Below are 21,252 nucleotides of genomic sequence, written 5' to 3' on the forward strand. Positions count from 1 at the left end.
GTCCAACAGGGTGGGAGGCGGGTCCTGAGAGGGCCTTGATTTCTGGGCGATCAGGCTGTGCAGAGGGCAGCCCGGGAGAAGGCCGGGAAGATGGCGGCCTCCTGGAGGCTAGGCTGTGATCAGCGGTTGCTGCGTTGCCTCTTGGGCTTCTGCGGAAGCCCAGGGCTGGTTAAGGGGGCTGCTGGGTGGTCTGCCGGCCGTGGAGCTAGTTGGAGATGGTTTCACAGCACGCAGTGGCTGCGAGGTGAGTGGCTGGGGCTCGCTCAGCTTCTGTGTATCTGAGCAATGGGCCTGGGGTTGGAGCTTTTTGATTGAAGGCCTGCATCTGGGTGTGAGTTGCCAGGGGCTCACTGTTCCCTTGGCTTTTTCTCGGGGAGGAGTCTGCTGACTTGGCCTACTGCATGCCGCAAAGGGCTTTTGGGCAAACTAGGAGAACTTGATTACGTCGCTGGCCGCCTGGGTGATATGGCTTCTCCGTGACCTTGCCTTGGAATTTGGGTTGTGAGGCATCTCTCGGGCCTTTTCCCAGTCACATTTCAGGTTTCTTTAGAGTTGTTAGGTTGACCAAGTTTGTTGAGATTTAAACGTCACCGTTAGCCGTTTTTATTCATTCTCCTGACCTGTTTCTATTGCGAGACCTTCGAGGCCACTTGGGTTGCTCCACGCGACGACTGTGGTAAAGGAGCCAATTTGTAAATGTCCAGCCATTAGATATAGGTCAGGAAGAATGTTTAACCAAAACATGAGCCTGAAAGAGTGAAAATTTAGGAGGGGAATCTTACCAAGAAGATGTCGACTTAAAGACATACAACATAAGAGTTGTGAGTTTAAGTTTTATTCAGTGGCTTACTGACGATTATAGAACGGGAGACAGCCACTCAGCTCCGAGGAACTGCTCTGCAGAGGTAGGGGGGAAGCCAGATTGTATATGAATTTTTTTGTCTAGGAAATACATACAGTCAAGCATATATCTTGGTAAAAGATTACTGCTAATCACAAAGAACAGATATCTCATGTTAATGGTTTTAGTATATTTCTATGAATAGGGAGATGTAAGAATCCAGGGTCATTGAAATTCTTCCTGAGAGATGCTTCGAACTATCTAAGGGCCTGTTTATCCAAAGCAGAGTGCTTCATCCTGAATTACTCTCAGGTCGCACTGTGGCTGGGCAACTTGAGTGGGTTATGAATTAACCCTTGTAGAGCTGGATAGTCATTGAAATTCTTCTTTGTTCACAAAATTTATTATAGAAAGTTGTCATTAAAGAGTGGTATTGACACAATTAACATAATTCTTACAGTGTTTAATACTATGTAATATAGTGTGCCCGGCATTATTTTTCTTCACATGGGTGGCGGGCAGGTACTGAGTGTATTATTACCTGCGCATCATTCAGTCACTCCAAAGGATGAATTGTAATATAAAAAATTAGGTGCAGTAGGCATTGCCTACATATTCTGAGCTACTTGAGGCTCAGAAAAATGTTACATGAAGTTAATGTTAAGATGATTTCACTGAGATTTTAAGATCCAGTGATGAGACTTTTTTTTTTCAATAAGTGATATATTCTGGTAATATCTACATTGTGAAATGGTATTTCAGCAATCGTCATGATAGCATTATTTTAAATAAGGTACTAAAATTCCAGACTGTGTATAAAGGATGGTAAGACCATTTAAGAGTTAAAGTATATGTCACTGACCTTGCTGTAAGTTTCTAAGATGATATACTCTTAAATACACATTATTGTTGTCTTGAGCATCATTTCCCTTTATGAAAAAATGTGTAAATCCCCAAACTCTTATGCATGTGTTCATTCTTTTCCTACACACTTGAGTGGTGATTTCTTTTTGCCCTTGTTCCAAGATTGCAGAATAAACTGGGATTCATGTAGAATTTAAATTTTATAGTTTAATACCAAGAAGACCGATATTGCAAGCTGAAACCTCTTCTGAAGTGTTTGGTTTATTTCATCCAGAGAAAATAGTTCTGCAGCCATTCTGACATACCTTACAGTTCCAGCAGGGTCTTTATAAATGTATCATTCAGTGCTAAGTGTATGAAGGAATCAACAGATTCTGTAAACAAAATGGAGTGTATGGTGGCTCTTTATTTTTTGTACTTGGTAAGCAATACATTTACTATAGCTGGTGATCTACTGGATACTTTTCTTCAATCAAGGCCTTTCTTGTGTTAATGAAACATTTCTAGGGCAGAATTAAGGTTGGTAAATTTAAATTCAGGCGAGTTTCTTTGGGAATCTACTAGCACTGATTTTTAGAGAGGCGTAAACCTATTTGAAAACTGATAAAAGCTATACCACTTCTTCAGAAAAATGCATACATGCAAAATTTTGTATGTGATTCTAGGGAACTTGTAGATCTCCCTGTAATTTATCTATAAATGCTACCTAGTCTCCAGGCTATTACCATGAACATTTTGGTCATTTCCTACAGAAAATAATTGTGCTACTTTGCAAGGGTATTTGCCATATCTGAGAACAAGAAAGGTGCATTTTAATATAGGGGTTTGAACTAAAAACAAATGACTCTTGATACATTTACACAAGTGACTACAACAAAGGCAGTTATCTGGAAATTTTGATTCATATCTGGGTTTGGGTTAAGTTTGTGCATTTAGGCTCATCCGATCATTCACCTTTACCTAAACATCTGTACTTCTCTTTCCTTTCTTTTCTCATATTGTTCCTTCAAATGGAGTGACCTTCCTTGTGGTTTGAAATTTTTCTTATTACTTCAATGCCACCCTCTTAAATCTTTTTACAGGCTCCTGGCAAGGGAATCGATGACACTCTAGAAATGGGTAATTTGAGGAGAGTTTTATAAGTGACTATTTTTGTGAATTTAGGGTGTAGAGATGGTGCTGTACTAATGGGCTGTTTTTTTGTATTTTTTTTTTGCGGTAGGCGGGCCTTTCACTGTTGCGGCCTCTCCCGTTGCGGAGCACAGGCTCCGGACGCGCAGGCTCAGCGGCCATGGCTTACGGGCCCACACCCTCCGCAGCATGTGGGATCCTCCCGGACCGGGGCACGAACCCGTGTCCCCTGCATCGGCAGGCGGACTCCCAACCACTGTGCCACCAGGGAAGCCCTAATGGGCTGTTTTGAGTAAGGTGCTGTGACCACCCCTTGGCTTGAAGAGGCATGGGAAGCAAGCACTTCCTGGAACTGGGGAGGAGGGAGCCTGTGGGAGGACCTCTAATGGAGCTGTGCCCTTCAGTTAAAGGATCCAGCCAGGCCAGGCAACCCTTCAAGGAGGGGGCTGGCGAAAAAAATGTCCTGACCTCACTCTTCTCTCTCCTTTCAGTCTCCTGTGTATTCTGCTCATTGGCAGAACCCAGCTGGAGGCCAAAGCAAGGAGGCCTGTTGATGTAGCCCATATAGTAGTATGGGGGAGGGTTGATGAATAGATCTGGAAGGGCAGATGGGAGATGCCTCCCCAACCCACCTGAATTACCCATCAGTCATTACACTTTATATTGATGCCTCAGCTTTAGCACTGATACGATCAAGTCCTGGCTTGTGTGTGTCTGTATGGTAGGTCTCATGCTAAGAGAGGGGAAGAGAGCAATTGTAGTTTCTACACTTGGAAGAATCAAATGTAGTTTCCTTGGGTTGTTTCCCTAGGCCAGTGCTTTGCACAAGAGTAAGCACAGGCTCTTTATAACTGACCTGATTTTTAATGGGATTTTTCTGTCTACATTTGAATAGCTGAATAGGAATCAAGTCTATATGTAGGCTTCTGGGACACTTTTTTTTTTTTTTTTTCCCCCCCGGTACGCGGGCCTCTCACTGTTGTGGCCTCTCCCATTGCGGAGCACAGGCTCCAGACACACAGGCTCAGCAGCCATGGCTCACGGGCCAAGCCGCTCTGCGGCACGTGGGATCTTCCCGGACCGGGGCATGAACCCGTGTCCCCTGCATCAGCAGGCGGACTCTCAACCACTGCGCCACCAGGGAAGCCCTTTGTTTTGTTTGCGGTATGCGGGCCTCTCACTGTTGTGGCCTCTCCCATTGTGGAGCACAGGCTCCAAACACGCAGGCTCAGCGGCCATGGCTCACAGGCCTAGCCGCTCCGCGGCATGTGGGATCTTCCCGGACCAGGGCACGAACCCGTGTCCCCTGCATTGGCAGGCGGACTCTCAACCACTGCGCCACCAGGGAAGCCCTGGGGCACTTTTTATAGAAAGAAAAATGTTCCTTTTGGAGCTATGGCATCTAATTTGGATTTTGGGGTTTTTTTACTTGTACTCCTAACTCGAGTCATCCTTGACTCCTGACTTTCATATGCCACATCCAAACTATCAGAAATTCTTGTTGACTCTACCTTTTAAATGTAATCTGACCACTCCTCACCACTTCTGCTACCAACTAGACTGGTGCAAGCTACCACCACCTCTAATCTAGATTATTGCAGGAGTGTCCCCATAGATGTCTCTACCACCACCCTTGGCCCAGTGCCGGCCATTCTCCATGCAGCTTTCAGAGTGCTGCTTTTAAATTATAAATCAGATCATGTTACTCCTCTGCTGAAAACCCTCCAAGAGCTCCTCATTAAACTCAGAATGAAATCTGAAGTCCTTAACTGTGGTTTACAAAGCACAATATGATATGAATCCTCCACCTCTCTGAGTTCAGCTCTGACCATGCCTCACCTCACACTCACTCCACTCCAGCACACAGGCTCCCTTGGTGAGTTCTGAACATACCAAGCATGCTCCCTGCACATTCTTTTTTTTTTTTTAACTTAAAAAAATTATTTTTAATTTATTTTTCTTATGTGGGTAAACATACAATTTATTTTTTCTATGTTCTTTTTTAATATTTTTAATTTATTTATTTTTGGCTGCATTGGGTCTTCGTTGCTGCACGTGGGCTTTCTCTAGTTGCGGCAAGCAGGAGCTACTCTTCATTGCAGTGTGCAGGCTTCTCATTGCGGTGGCTTCTCTTGTTGTGGAGCATGGGCTCTAGGTGCGTGGGCTTCAGTAGTTGTAGCACGTGGGCTCAGTAATTGTGGCTTGTGGGCTGTAGAGTTCGGGCTCAGTAGTTGTGGCGCACGGGCTTAGCAGCTCTGCGGCATGTGGGATCATCCCGGACCAGGGCTCAAACCTGAGTCCCCTGCATTGGCAGGCGGATTCTCAACTACTGCACCACCAGGGAAGCCCTCTGCTCATTCTTGTGCTTGCTGTTTCCTCAGTTTCGAAGGCTCTCTTTCAGAGATTTGCATGGCTTCCTCCATTCAGCTCTACTCACTTTGTCAGAGGACGCCTTCTCTGATCAAACAATAAAATAGTTCCTCTACTGCAACTGGGTCCCCTTACTTTCCTTTCTTTTCTTAGAAGGATCTGGTCCTTAACATGCCTTTTCAGTCTCTCAGGACAAGTGTTCTAAGTCAGTAAAGGAGAACAGGTAACATGTTCATGGGTATCTTCACTTTGTATTTAAAATCCCATTATTTTAGCTTTTCTGCAGGGTTTATAGTTGTGACCGTGTCAAAGCATGTGCAGTTTTTCTTTTCTTTTTTGTAAATTAGAGCTTTGTGAACATAGCCATGTCTGTGGAACTGTAAACAAGTTCAATTTTTTTATTGTGGTTATTTATTTTACTCACTCGAAATTTTTTTCATGTCTTTCCATTGCTATTTAAATAATGTCAAACCCATTAACTAGGTATTAGAGTGTACTAGAAGGTACTATGGCTACCTACCATAAGTCAGTAGTCCCAACATACTTTTTTTAACTTACATGGCCTACTTTTCATTTTCATTACATTCTACTCTTTAGCCAAACTAAACTGTAATTCCAACCTCTTTATTAGCATATGATGTTTCCCTCACCTGGAATATCTCTGCTGGTCCCTCACCTTGTTTTATTTGCTCAGCAGATTTTTTAAATTAAAAGTTATTTTTTATTGTAAAATATATATAAAATCTACCATTTTAACTATTTTTAAGTGTTTAGTTCTAGGGCATTAAGAGTGCTCACATTGTGTGCAGCTATTACCACTGTCTCCAGAACTTTTTCATAATCCCAAACTGAAACTCTGTACCCATTAAACAACAACTCCCCATTCTCCCCTCTCCCTAGCCCCTGGTAACCACTCTTCTACTTTCCCTGTGAATTTGCCTCTTCTAGGTACCTCATAAAAGCAGAATCATAAAATATTTGTCTTTTTGTGTCTGGCTTATTTCACTTAGCATAATGTCTTCAAGTTTCATCCATGTTGTTGCAGATATCTGAATCTCATCCCTTTTTAAGGCCGAATCACATTTTATTGGATGTATATACCACAATATTTTGTCTATGCATTCATCTATCCATGGACACTTGGTCTGTTTCCACCTTTTGGCCATTGTGAATAATGCTGCTGTGAACATGGCTGTGCAACACCTGTTCGAGTTCCCGCTTTCAGTTATTTTGGGTGTATACCCAGAAGTGAGGTTGCCTGATCAAATAAATGGTCATTCAATGTTTAATTTTTTGAGGAACCATTGGGTTGTTTTTCCACAGAAGCCGCATTGTTTTACTTTTCCACCAACAGTGCACAAGGGCTCTAATTTCTCCACGTCTTGCCAACACCTTGTTTTCTGGTTATTTTTTGATAATAGCCATTCTAATGAGTATAAAGTGGTACTAGCACACAAATGAAGATTTCCATTTTTGAACAGCTAGAATCTCGACTCTCAGCTCTTTGGCATTCTCACAGCACGTTTATATGCTACCCTCTAGTACTTGTGTATTTGTCTTGACTTCCCATTTAAACTATAATCCTTTGAGGTCAAGATTCTGGTCTTATGTGGGTCTGAGGCTAGGATAGCAGGAGCTCAGAAAGCATTTGTTGAATGCCTAATTTTACCCTTTAGCTTTGGTAGTCAATATGACAGTACCACAGAAAGTAAAACATTTGCCAGTGACATTAATGAGAGTTTGGTTTTCAAATGTGCAGTACAGTTAAAAGAGAGTTCAAGAGTTAGTGTACTTTAGCAATGAGGACAAGGCTGGATAAGGTAAAGAGTAGAAAGGAAACCTTCATGTTTAGATTATGAAGGTGAAAGGAACCTGTGAATCCATGGCTCATTACTGAGGAAGAAATTGTAAAGTAGGATATTGTGATACATCTAGCCAACTGTCTGGCTGCCTTCAGAGTCTACCCTTAACCATTTCTGTGCTGCCTATTAATAATAAACAGCTAACAGTTTTGAGACTTACTTTTTGCCAGCCTCCATCGTAATGACTTGGCATGTGTAACCTTGTTTAGACCTTACCAAACTCTTTATTTTACAGAAGAGGCAATCAGAGCACAGAATGACTAGGTAACTTGTAGGTGCTGGATTGATAATTTGAACCTAGGCAGTTTGGCTCCAGGGCCTGTTCTCTAAATCACAGTGGTGTGCTGCTGCTTAAGGTAAAAAAAAAAAAAAAAAGTCATTTTATTAAATAATAAAATATTTTAACACAGTCGTGCATGCATATAGTTTAAATAGTCAAATGGTACTAAAAGGCTTATAACAATACGATGGGTCTCTGACCCATCTCTCCCTGCTCCCCCAGTCATCTTCCTCCTTAGAAGCAACAAGTTTTGTCTCGTTGCTTCTAAGTGTCCTCTGGCATTTGTTCACCTCTCTATTTTATGTTATATATTATATATGTTGTATATTATCTGTGTATGACTTCTGATCAGTCATCCCCGTTTTCTTTCCACCATTCACCCAATGTAGTTATTTTGCAATTCTTAATTAAATCTATATTCAGTGCTTACACCAAACAAATAATGCTTAACTGAGAATTGTCCTATATCGTCCCATATTATGATTGTTACCTTTCTTTCTTTTTTTCAAGTCGTTGCCTTTAAAATTTTTTCTTCAGTTTTCTCTGTAACTATTACTGATTCATCCCACACCATCTAATAGCTTTTTAGCACAATTTCTGTTATTGTCAGTCACTTCAGCTGATCTCTCAGTTAACTTACTTTTGCAATTTCTATATACAGTATCTCCAGGTGTGTAGGTTCAACCTCTGTTCCGAAGGTCTTCTCTTTTACCTCTGCAGAGGAAACAACCTCCAGTCTTCGGTTGAATGAGGGTGGTGTTACCCAGCACTTAAATAGCATTTACCCAAACCTCCCACCCCACCGCCCCCAGTGTTTCCAGAGGTCCTCAGTACTGCCAGTTCTTGGGCCTTTGGGAAATTCTTGTATAAACCAGGTTGATTATCTCAGCTTTCTCCACTTCTAGTTTAGCATTCAGCTTTCTAGTCAATTATTTCTATCTACATTATTTACTTTTCTGCTTCCAAAATTGTGTTCTATTGTTCCTTCTTTTCTCCCTGTTCTTGTGGGTTTTTGTTTAAAAGTAACAAGAAACAAAGAAATAAAAAGCAGGTATAATAAAAACCATCAACTAGAGATAGGTACTATTGTCATTTTGGAGTATATCCTTTCAGTCTTTGTGTACATACAAGCTAAGCAGGTAGAAATTGGATTATGCCATATATACTGTTTGTGGGCGTCTTTCATTACATTTATTACTCTAAATGATATTTTCTCACAAACTATTACGCATACATTTTCTATTGTTGTTCATTGACATTTTCAATGTATTCTTATACCAAAATAAGTATTTGTGACATTTTCAATCTATTCTTATACCAAAGTAAGTATTTGTGACATTTTCAATCTATTCTTATGCCAAAATAAGTATTTGAACAAAGAAGACCCATATGACAAGCACTTATCTTTTAAAAAATTGCTGGGCTTCCCTGGTGGCGCAGTGGTTGAGAGTCCGCCTGCCGATGCAGGAGACACGGGTTCGTGCCCCGGTCCGGGAGGATCCCACATGCTGTGGAGCTGCTGAGCCCGTGAGCCATGGCCACTGAGCCTGCGCGTCCAGAGCCTGTTGCTCTGCAGCGGGAGAGGCCACAACAGTGAGAGGCCCGCGTACCGCAAAAACAAAAAACAAAACAAAAAACAAAAATTGCTTTACCTTTATTCAAAACTGCAGTATTAATATTATTCTATGCTCTGGTATTGATTTTGAAATTACCTTTACGTCTTATGGCTTTATTTCATCCAGCCTGCAGATGGCAGAATTGTTTTATTTAAGCAGAAATTTTAAAGGTCAATTTTATTTAATGAGTTCTTGCATTGGAAAAGAGAGGTGATTAAATGAGCAGCATCTCTTCCTATTAAAAAAGAAGCAAATTAATATAAGGAACAGAGAGCTGCACTAAAAAAGTACAGGGTAATTTATTTCTTCAATTTATCTGTCTTCATTTCATGATTTTTGTGTTTGGATGTATAAATGGACTAGAGCATGACGTCCAAGCAGTACCATAAGTAAATTGTGGAATTTCCTTAATTCAGTCAGAGTAATGGGGCTTAGATCTGCTTCATTATTAGCCACAAAGCTATTTGTTCTGCATTTGTATTTTAAGAGTTTGCTTATATTAATCTTTTTTTTTTAATCTGGAAACCTTTTAGAATTGATGTATAGATCATCAGTTTAAAGCTTTTATAGGTTTTGCTGAAGTACGAGTGTTTTGAGATAAAAGAAATCCTCTAGAGAACAAGAAATTAGATTAGTGTAGTTTGCTGTAAGATTCAGTGATTGATCATTTGCTCATGTGCCTGAGAAGGAAGGTAAAGCAGCAATATACTGAGTGAAAAATTTCAACTTATTGTGTCATTATATTGAGGCAATAAAAAAAGAGATTAAGACAGTTGTGACGGATTTGTGAGACTCTGCTGTTAAAATCAGTATATTTAAATATAAACTGGAACAACGTACATTATGGTAGTTACCTTAAAAGTTTTTAAATATGTTTTTTAACTGCTCTAGAAGGGCAGACTTTATAAGCCATTAGGTATACTTTGTTAGCTTGATGAAAAGAAATAGAACACTAAAATGACTACAAAAGGGTTAAAGTCTAACAAAATTTGGGGTATTTTTTGAGTACTAATTGAAATAACCTGTATGACCAGTGGAGTAAAAAACTGCATTTCCTTTATTCTTATAGTTGTGTCCAGTTATGAGTAGGAACTGTAATTGGGGCCCATTTCAAGGCCTCCTCAGTTTGACAGGAAAAAAGTAGAATGTACTGCTTATTGGAATGAGAAGGGAAGCTCCGTATAATTCTTAATGAAATTAAACAACATTATGTGTAGGTTAAAATTCCAAGGAATCTAGAAAAGCCCACACTATGTTCAGTAGAATTGATGGCAGCCATAAAGGCCAGATATTAGTTATATGCAGCCCTGTCATTCAAAACTGATATTATGATTATATAATTACTTTCCCACTGGAAAAAAAAAATATTTGGAAAAGATGTATATAATGTTCAGGTTGAAAGAGGATATACTAGAATGAAATATGCATTATTATTAGTAAATTAATGCTTCCTTTTAAAAATAATTTTCTAGCATGAGCATCTGAGGATAGGTTAGTTAGATTTAGCAGAAAACACACTGCACGTTGTACTCTCCATGTAAGTCAGTATAAGCAATCAAGATAGTACCAAATAATGGAAACGTCCAAAATGTCTTTCTTTGGTTTTTGTCACCTTCATTTCAGAGTAAGGATAATGATCTATTACAGAATTTTTATATTTTATTGTCATTCAGAGAAGTGGTTTCAACTCATCTATGAAGGGTGGCTGTATGAGGAGTGATTATGTTCTTCTTATTTTTTAAATATGAAAAATTTTAAGATTCTTGATGTGGTAATTCATAAAACGCAAAAAGTTTCATAATGAAGTACTTAATGTCAGGAAAAATGTGACGGTCTCGTAGGTGAGAGATTGTAATAGGAGGGAGAAGCATGAAATAAATATTAATTGTATCATGGCAACTAGAACCAAGGTATAAAAATATTGAAGAGAGACTTTGTTTTGAGAGAACTGAGTTGATATTTGTCATAAATTGGAATCTGGACATAGAATCATAGAAGTTCATTTATTTTGCTTCTTTGTAGTGGAACTCTATTTGATGTATAAATTTACTGTGTATATGATTTTGAAATATTGCATCTCGTAGCGCCAGGCTTGAACTTTTTGATAGAGAGGGATTGTTAGGCTGCTTGATTGGACACGTGAAGAATGCTCACATGGATTTGATATGTCTGGTTCTGTTTGAATTTCTGGATGAATAGGCTATAAATAACCAATGATTAATTAGGTGATAATCCATATTGGTAAGGATAATCAATTAACGATGAGCAGTGGTACAGTGTAGGAGAGGACAGCCTTGAGAGTTAGGCAGAATTCAAATCCCTTAATCAGTGGATTGTAGTTTTCTCATTGATGAAATGGGCGTGTTGACTTAGAATTTGGTTCAGGCTCTATCATTGTTGGGGTATTGAGAGTGATGATTCTACATTTCTATCCTTGTAGATTGGTACCAATTGAGAAGGCAAAAACCAGACAGATGGAGATCAAAGTAACAGTTTTAATGTTGATGGTTTTGTTGTATTGGAAAATGTGACTTAAATCTGTGGCCTTCTGCAGTTGGACTCCTCAGTACAACCCCTGTTTAGACTTTGGGCTTTTGTTTGAGAGAGACAGTTTGTGTATACAAAGCAAACACACATCCTGAATTGCTTCCCAGCACCCACTGGGCCCTGGTGGCAGGAATAGAGAGAGGTGGGCTTACTATCTGCCTTTGAAAGGCAGGTCCATTTATGCCTAGTGCATAGAAGAACTGAAAGGAAAATACAGGTTCCCTATAGGCAGACAGGTCTTAAAATGAGGAAAAGGCTGAGGCAGTTGTATTTGCCTGGATCCTTTTCCTAGTCCTTTAGAGGGGAGTGAATGAACAGTGACGGGAGGATAAAAGCTTCCTTCCAAATGCTTCAGAAATGGCACTTCTTTACCATGAAGCCATAGGAACTCTCCATTTGAAATTACAATAACATTAGTTCAGTTCCCCAAAGGAAATATTTAACTACATTTAACATTAGCATTCAATTCCCTTATTATTTTTTTTTTAAAGAAGATGTTGGGGGTAGGAATTTATTAATTAATTTGTTTTTTTATTTTTGCTGTATTGGGTCTTCGTTTCTGTGCGAGGGCCTTCTCTAGTTGTGGCAAGCGGGGGCCACTCTTCATCGCGGTGCGCGGGCCTCTCACTATCGCGGCCTCTCTTGTTGCGGAGCACAGGCTCCAGACGCGCAGGCTCAGTAGTTGTGGCTCACGGGCCTAGTTGCTCCACGGCATGTGGAATCCTCCCAGACCAGGGCTCGAACCTGTGTCCCTTGCATTAGCAGGCAGACTGTCAACCACTGCGCCACCAGGGAAGCCCCCCTTATTTTTTTTTAACACATCTTTATTGGAGTATATAATTGCTTTACAGTTGTGTTAGTTTCTGCTATATAACAAAGTGAATCAGCTGTATGTATACATATATCCCCATATCTCCTCCCTCTTGAGCCTCCCTCCCACTCTCCCTATCCCACCCTTCTAGGTGGTCACAAAGCACCGATCTGATCTCCCTGTGTTATGGGGCTGCTTCCCACAAGCTATCTATTTTATATATATGTCAATGCTGATGTCTCACTTCCTCCCAGCTTACCCTGCCCCCCACCCCCATGTCCTTAAGTCCATTCTCTACGTCTGCATCTTTATTCCTGTCCTGCCCCTAGGTTCATCAGAACCTTTTTTTTTTTAGATTCCATATACATGTTAGCATACGGTTTTTGTTTTTCTCTTTCTGACTTACTTCACTCTGTATGACAGTCTCTAGGTCCATCCACCTCACCACAAATAACTCAATTTCGTTTCTTTTTATGGCTGAGTAGTATCCCATTGTATATATGTGCCACATCTTCTTTATCCATTCATCTGTCGATGGACACTTAGGTTGCTTCCATGTCCTGGCTATTTGTAAATAGTGCTGCATTGAACATTGTGGTACATGTCTCTTTTTGAACTATGGTTTTCTCAGGGTATATGCCCAGTAGTGGGATTGCTGGGTCGTATGGTAGTTCTATTTTTAGTTTTTTAAGGAACCTCCATACTGTTCTGCATAGTGGCTGCATCAATTTACATTCCCACCAACAGTGCAAGAGGGTTCCCTTTTCTCCATACCCTCTCCAATATTTATTGTTTGTAGATATTTTGATGATGGCCATTCTGACCAGTGTGAGGTGATACCTCACCGGGTTTTGATTTGCATTTCTCTAATGATTGGTGATGTTCAGCATCCTTTCATGTGTTTGTTGGCAATCTGTATATCTTCTTTGGAGAAATGTCTATTTAAGTCTTCTGCCCATTTTTTGATTGGGTTGTTTGTTTTTTTGATATCGATTCCCTTATTTTTAACCCTAAAACATCAATGGGGAAAAAAAGCCCTATTCTACCCTTTTCCACATTTGAATTATGTCAGATGTGGTGTATTTTGCTTTTTTGGGTCAGAGAGTTGAATAATCTGAGGAGAGAATAGGTTTTGTGGAAGATTTCAGGCAATGTAATTTGTTACTATGGCTACTGCTAAATAAGAACTGGAGCACTCTGTGAACTATTTTATTAGTATAAACTTTATGTAAATTGTAATCTAACAGCTGTGCACTCTTTAAGTATGGTCCTGGACAGTGGAATTATCGGGAAGCACATCTGGCCAAATATATAGCGTGTCTCCTTTTTTGATACCTAAGGAAAAAGTGGCTATGCTTTATTGAGAGGTCACCCTGGTTTGAGTCTATCTTTTTGGATCCCTAGCTGAACTGTGGTATGAAACACAATCTGAGATTAATTTAACTACTTAAGTTCACTTACCCTATCATTCTTAACAAAGCAAACCTCTGCTTTTCACACTTAGCAAGAACCTTTGATTTCTGAATAGTGTAATATTAGATTAAAGTAAAAACACAACCAGTTTCTAAAGTTTAATCTTGATTATTCTGTTGTAAGTCTAATAATTCTTCTGTTGCAGGTTATCAGGACTTTAGTTTTTTTGTTTTTTTTTCTGTCTTTTCCTTTGGTCATTCTACTTGTAAATATTTTTTTGCAGCAACAAAAGGGGAAGGAGAAGATGAAACAAAAATCAGCTTTTCTTTTTTTTAATCTTGTAAGCACCTGGCTTGAAAATATGCATAGAGGGCTTGGGGAACTATGAAAAAGGAGTTGAAAATATTCCAGAAAAGATTACTGAACACTTAGTTTGACCAGTTTTGTGTCTTTCAGACTGTGGAATATTTTTTTTCTCAAATTGAATTAGATATTAATTTACTTGAACTTGTTGCTGCCTCATGAGGTGCATTATTTTTTGTGTTTAATCTTTCCTTTTTTCAATTTCAGCTGATCCTATTACGATACTAATGCCATCACTGTCTCCTACAATGGAAGAAGGGAACATTGTGAAATGGCTGAAAAAGGAAGGTGAGCAATGCATTTCTAATACCTGTGTTATTTGATCATTTTGGTGTTTTCCTAATCAGGTGGTTTACACAATACATGATATACATGAAATGATTGGTTCCTTTGCTTATTAATCTTAATTGTTTAAATAAAAATTTCTCATGGTAATGTAGCAAAGGTTTTCTGGGTTCAGCCTGTATCTTTTCACAAGCAGAGAATGGTAAACTATTTTAATGCTTTTTTCCAAGTTTTAGTTCTTATTCTTAGCTTTTAGTTTCAACATCATAAATTTGTCAATCCCCTAAAGTTAACTTGTGACTTTATAATGATTCTTTGTGTGTGCTTCCTGTAACTAGGCAAGCTGATTATAAATTTCATTGGAAGAATAGATAAGTAAGAATAATAAGAAAAACTCTCATTAAAGAAGAGCAGCAGAGGAGAGCTGTAGACCTACTAGATATTGAAACACGTTATTAAGCCTTTATAATAAAAACTGTGGTATTGGTGCTTAAAAAGACAGACTAACAACTGAATGGAAAATGAGGAAGTAGACATGAATATTTAGTGTTTAAATAATGAAGGAAGACGATATTAGATTTAGTCTTTGTACTATCCCAATGATAAATTACAAGTGAATCAGTCACTTAATATACAAAAATGAAACCAGACAAGTACTAGGAAAAAGGCTGGTGAATTCCTCTGAACCTGGAAGTGGATAAACACCCTAACTACAACTCAAAATCCAGATGCAATAAGGGAAATATAGATAAATTTTATGGTAAAAATAATAACTTTATTATAGCTGAAAACATAATAAATAAAGTAAAAAAGATGACAAATTGGAGAAGGGTATTTGCAGTTTTTAATCACAAAGGGTTAGTATTTCTAAAAAATAGAGAATAAGAAAACTATCAACTCAGCAAGAAAATGGGCAAGATATAAGAACAGATGGTTTGCAGAAAAAGAACTGCAAATTGCCTCTAACATATGAAAAGCTATTTAATATTTGTACTAATAAATATGCAGATTAATGCTACACTGATACATCATTTCTTACCAATCATATTGACAGAAATTAAAAAGTTTGACAAGTTATTCTGTTGATGAGACTGTGGAGGGAATGGGGGGAAGCAGGCACTCTCAAACATTGCTGTAGGAAATGCAAAATGGTATAAGACCTAGTGGAGAGAACTTGTCAATACCTAGAAAACTTACATTTATATTTACCCTTTTGCCAGGCAGTTCTATTTCTAGGGATCCTATCTCAAGGCAAAAATAAGAAAAGTTGCACATATAAGGCTATTTATTGCAGCAGTGTTTGTAATAGCAAAAGTTAGAAACAATCCATCTGTTGGTCAGTACACAATTTGATGAATAACATATACTATATCCACAACTATAGAAAGGAAGGAAGAGTGTCTCTTTTTACTATTGTAGAGTGACTTTCAGGGGAAAAAAGCAGGGTGGTGACTAATAGATATAGTGTGTATCATTCATTGAAGAAAGGGATGGGAATACTAATATTTGGAAATTTTTTTTAAAAAAGGATAAAACAAAAACTTAACAAAAAAATGGTTATTTGTAGTGTGATGGAGGAAACAGTGTGGTGGGTGGAGAGAGGAGCAGAAGCTAGACTTCTCTGAATACATCTTGTTTTGTCTCCTTAACTTGGAACCATATACATATTTTGCATAATTTTAACACAGAATTTAATTTTAAAAGATCCCTAAAAATGGAAACCAATTGAACTAGGAGAACCTAATTATATATTGAGTTGCTGATATAACAACCATGCAGGGAGGGGCTATTTCAGATGTCAACAAACTTGACTATCTATTGCTACTAGATTGTAATTAAAGGACAATGACATCTCTAAAAATATCTTAAACTGTTTAGAGTAATAGTATTATAGTGGTTATGTTGGTATTGTTATTCTAAGGTTTTTTAAAATTATGGGATAAAGCAAATGAGTGATTAAGGTGATATTATTGGGAATCCAGCATTTGAGTGTGGTTTAAAGGAAAAACAGCTGAAAGATAGCTAAGGTTAAGGAAAGATCCTGTGATGGTAAATTTTCTAGCTCTTTTTCATGGCAGGGCCTGGAAAAATGACAAACCCACTAGCAATGAGCACCCCTAACAATGAGACTATAGCATCTAATGTCATTTCCTACTAAAGTAAACCAAAGCTCCTTGGAAAATAGCTACTTCCAGGTCTGGGGCAGGAAATGTACAAGATGAGCTTGGAACATCTTGTCAATTTAGAAAGGAAAACAGTTATCAAAAACTCCTGAGGGCGTCCTAAAGGACTCAGGAGCCAAAAATGGGACAATTTGAGGATCAGTAAGAATAATATCTACAGTGTATTGAAACACATTAAATATATTTAAATTTGAAGCTCACAATAATACTAAAGAAAAATACTAATAGTTGGTCTGCTTTGGGGGATGCTAGTAAATTAACTCATTTTGAAAACTGGTAATAGGTGGAAAGACTCAAGTATTTTTCCCTGCCTTTCCTATATGAACTGTAGCTTAGAGTAACCAAGTAGTTGGTGATGATAAGTTTCTAATTATTGGCATATCCCAACTCTTAAAAGATGGAGGAATGATAGAATGTCACTGTATCACAATTCTGCAGTCTCTAATGAATTAAGGGATATAGCCAGTGACCATCAGTGGTTGCTAATATCACAGAAAGAGAGAAAACCAGATAGTACCACCAGCTATAAGGTTGTCTTGCCAGAAAATTGAGCTGAATTGATCAAGCCTGTAGTTCTTGCTACCAATTTCCAGGAAATATAGGGGAAAAAAGCATGTATCTAATGACACCATGAGGAGTATATCAGCATAACCCAGACTGTGGGGATTTCTACAGGCCAATTTCGTCAACAAATAAATGTCAAGGGATGGGAAGATGGGGAAAGGAAGGAGGTAGAGGAACCTATAGCTTCAAGGAGATTTAAGAGACTGGTTCCAATGTAGGGAACTTATTTTGTTGATGATTCAAGCAAATAAAATATTTGGGGGATTTGAAAATTATATGTTTAATTAGATTAAGGAATTAATCATTTTAGAGGTTTAATGATACTATGCTAATAATTTTTAAAATCTTATCTATAAGAGATATGAGTTGAGATATTTATATATGAAATGATAGTACGTCTGGCCTTAACTTCACAATACCTCTGGTGGGAGGATAAGAGTATAAGTATTCATGAGTCAGTTGACAGTTGTAATAGTTGTAAAAATTGGTTCATTAACTTTCCTTATAACTTTTGTATGTGTTTGAACTTTCTGTACTAATGTATATTTTCTAAAGTTGTCCAGTCAGTAGTCTTTGGGATATAACTTGGAGTGAGAAACTACTCTTTCCTCAGCTTTTTATAAGCTCCAAGTGAATTTGAATCTTGCTGTTACTAAGAAAATACTTGCTACAATACTACCTACAAAGCTATATTAATCTATTGTTTATAGCAACCATTTTGCCAGATTTTTTTTAATTTATTTTTTTACTGAGGTAATATTGGTTTATACCATTGTCTGTTTCACGTGTACAACGTTATATTTCTACTTCTGTATATGCTACAGCATGCTCACCACCAAAAACTTAGTTTCCGTCTGTCACCATACAGTTGATCTTCTTTGCCCATTTTGTCCTCCCCTCCTTCCCCTGGCCCTTCTGCTCTGGTAACCACTACTGTGTTCTCTGTAGCTATGTGTTTGTTCCTGTTTGGTTTGCTTTGTTCATTTCTTTTGTTTTGTTTTTTATATTCTACATATCATGAAATTCTACAGTATTTGTCTTTCTTTGACTTATTTCATCTAGCATAATACCCTCAAGGTCCATCCATGTTGTTGCAAATAGCGAAATTTTCATCTTTTTTATGGCTGAGTAGTATTCCATTATATATATGCATATATCTCACATCTTTTTTTTTTTTTTTTTTTTTTTTTTTTGGCAGTGCGCGGGCCTCTCACTGTTGTGGCCTCTCCCGTTGTGGAGCACAGGCTCCGGACGCGCAGGCTCAGCGGTCATGGCTCATGGGCCTAGCCGTTCCGTGGCATGTGGGGTCTTCCCGGACCAGGGCACGAAACCATGTCCCCTGCATTGGCAGGCAGACTCTCAACCACTGTGCCACCAGGGAAGCCCTATATCTCACATCTTTATCCATTTATCCATTGATGGGCACGTAGGTTGTTTCCATACCTTGGCTATTGTAAATAATTATTTTGCCAGATTTTAATACTTGGTATGGTGCTTAAAAAATAAGACTAAGCATATGAAGGCCAAAGAGATAAGGATGCTACAGCACTCATGGTGCAGAAGGAGGACAGAGGAAAAATTACTGTGAAGGAAGCTGGAGAAGGAGACTTTTTATTTTTCTGGCAGCTGCTTTCTTTTCCTTTTTCCTTCCTCTGGTCATTGCCATATGTGTCTGTAGAGTAACCAGGTACTGACTGTGGGATAGATTCTTTTAGCCATCTCCCTATGCTTTACTCATTCTGCAACATGTTAAACTTTTGGGGAGATGAATCTCCAGTCCCTTATTAGGGCTCGTTGGACAGATGCACAGAGAAATTGACCAGATGAGTTCCCCATAGCCATTATTATGCTTCAGCGTGAGAAATGGTTTGGGAGGATTTGACTGATTCCAGAGACTAGCCCTGGCAAGGACTTCTGGGGTCTCTGTATGTGATTCAGTGGGCATGGGAGGTCATCCAGGCAAATGTTGGTATTGAGTGGTCCAGGCTAGCGCTCATAAAATTGTATAGATTAAAAGCTTTTGCACAGTAAAGGAAACCATAAACAAGATGAAAAGACAACCCTCAGAATGGGAGAAAATATTTGCAAACGAAGCAACTGGCAAAGGATTAATCTCCAAAATACACAAGCAGCTCATACGGCTCAATATCAAAAAAACAAACAACCCAATCCCCAAATGGGCAGAAGACCTAAATAGACATCTCTCCAAAGAAGGTACAGATTGCCAACAGACACATGAAAGGATGTTCAGCATCACTAATCATTAGAGAAATGCAAATCAAAACTACAGTGAGGTATCATCTCACACCGGTCAGAATGGCCATCATCAAAAAATCTACAAACAATAAATGCTGGAGAGGGTGTGGAGAAAAGGGAACCCTCTTGCACTGTTGGTGGGAATGTAAATTGATACAGCCACTATGGAGAACAATATGGAGGTTCCTTAGAAAACTTAGAAAACCCAGTAACCCCACTGCTGGGCATATACCCTGAGAAAACTATAGTTCAAAAAGAGACATGGGGCTTCCCTGGTGGCGCAGTGGTTGAGAGTCTGCCTGCTAGTGCGGGGGACACGGGTTCGAGCCCTGGTCTGGGGGGATCCCACGTGCCGCGGAGTGGCTGGGCCCGTGAGCCACGGCTGCTGAGCCTGCGCGTCTGGAGCCTGTGCTCCGCAACGAGAGAGGCCACAACAGTGAGAGGCCCGCGCACCACGATGAAGAGTGGCCCCCACTTGCCACAACTGGAGGAAGCCCTCACACAGAAACTAAGACCCAACGCAGCAAAAATAAATAAATTAATTAATAAATTCCTACCCCCAACATCTTCTTTAAAAAAAAAAAGAGAGACATGTACCACAATGTTCATTGCAGCACTATTTACAATAGCCAGGACATAGAAGCAACTTAAGTGTCCATTGGCAGATGAATGGATAAAGAAGTTGTGGCACATATATACAATGGAATATTACTCAGCCATAAAAAGAAACAAAATTGAGTTATTTGTAGTGAGGTGGATGGACCTAGAGACTGTCATGCAGAGTAAAGTAAGTCAAAAAGAGAAAAACAAAAACCATATGCTAACATATATATATAGAATCTAAAAAACAAAAAAAAAAGTGATTCTGATGAACCTAGGGGGAGGACAGGAATAAAGACGCAGACATAGAGAATGGAACTGAGGACACGGGGAGGGGGAAGGGTAAGCTGGGACGAAGTGAGAGAGTAGCATTGACATATATACACTACCAAATGTAAAATAGATAGCTAGTGGGAAGCAACCGCATAGCACAGGGAGATCAGCTTTGTGACCACCTAGAGGGGTGGGATAGGGAGAGTGGGAGGGAGATGCAAGAGGGAGGGGATATGGGGATATATGTATGCATATAGCTGATTCACTTTGTTATATAGCAGAAACTAACACAACGTTGTAAAGCAATTATACTCCAATAAAGATGTTAAAAAAATTGTGTAGAGAGAACTTAGGCAGTGAGTAAGAGTTCAGAGTCTAACAGAGTTATGCTGTGATTCTAGGAGATGAGCCATTCATGGCAGTGAGGACAAATGTTGGGCGTTGGGAAAAAGGCTGCAAGTATTTAGTAGCTTGGGAGTTTTAGAGATGGTCTCAGTTCTTGCAGGTGGGGTGGGCAGGGCTGGGGCGCTAGGAAACTCAACAAGAGAAATTACAGAATGGGCCTCACAGCAGGAGTTTGGGACTGTGGAATGGGCCAATATAGAGGATAGGAGGTATGGCACAATGAGGCTATCCAGATGACCATGACTGGTCCTTGATGTGCTATGTACCACCCTGATTGGAAGCACAACTTAATTCTGTTCCTTAGTGGTGAACATGTCTGAGTTTTGATGTTTCCTTTTGTGGTTATGACTAGCATATTAATAATCAATAGAACAGACCCAGCAGCACTGTAAATGGCTGATCAGTAAATATATTGGCAGAGGGGAGAGTAAGGCAAGAGCAGGAGATGTGACAGGCATCAAGCAGGCTTTATAGATGAGGTACTATTTGAGTTGGTCCTTACATAATACATGGGCTTTTTTTAAAAAAAAAAAGAGAAGGACATTATAAGTAATGTAAACAATTTGTCAAAATCTTGGAAGTGAGATG

The 21,252-nt window shown here is 39.2% G+C and overlaps 1 protein-coding gene across 2 annotated transcripts in view; it reads left to right on the plus strand.

The window, feature by feature from the left end:
• The first annotated feature begins 43 nt into the window (after positions 1 to 43).
• PDHX (pyruvate dehydrogenase complex component X) overlaps positions 44 to 21,252 on the plus strand; it is a 79,666-nt gene continuing 58,457 nt past the window's right edge. For both annotated transcript variants that reach the window (XR_004351164.1, XM_032641008.1), the window contains exons 1-2: positions 44 to 244; positions 14,306 to 14,386. Coding sequence is in view for 1 of the 2 variants with exons in the window: in XM_032641008.1 (XP_032496899.1) it covers positions 91 to 244; positions 14,306 to 14,386 (235 nt within the window). In the remaining variant the exon portion in view is untranslated. The remainder of the gene's footprint in view (positions 245 to 14,305; positions 14,387 to 21,252) is intronic.

This window comes from Phocoena sinus, chromosome 8, assembly GCF_008692025.1.
Source record: "Phocoena sinus isolate mPhoSin1 chromosome 8, mPhoSin1.pri, whole genome shotgun sequence".
NCBI lineage: Eukaryota > Metazoa > Chordata > Mammalia > Artiodactyla > Phocoenidae > Phocoena > Phocoena sinus.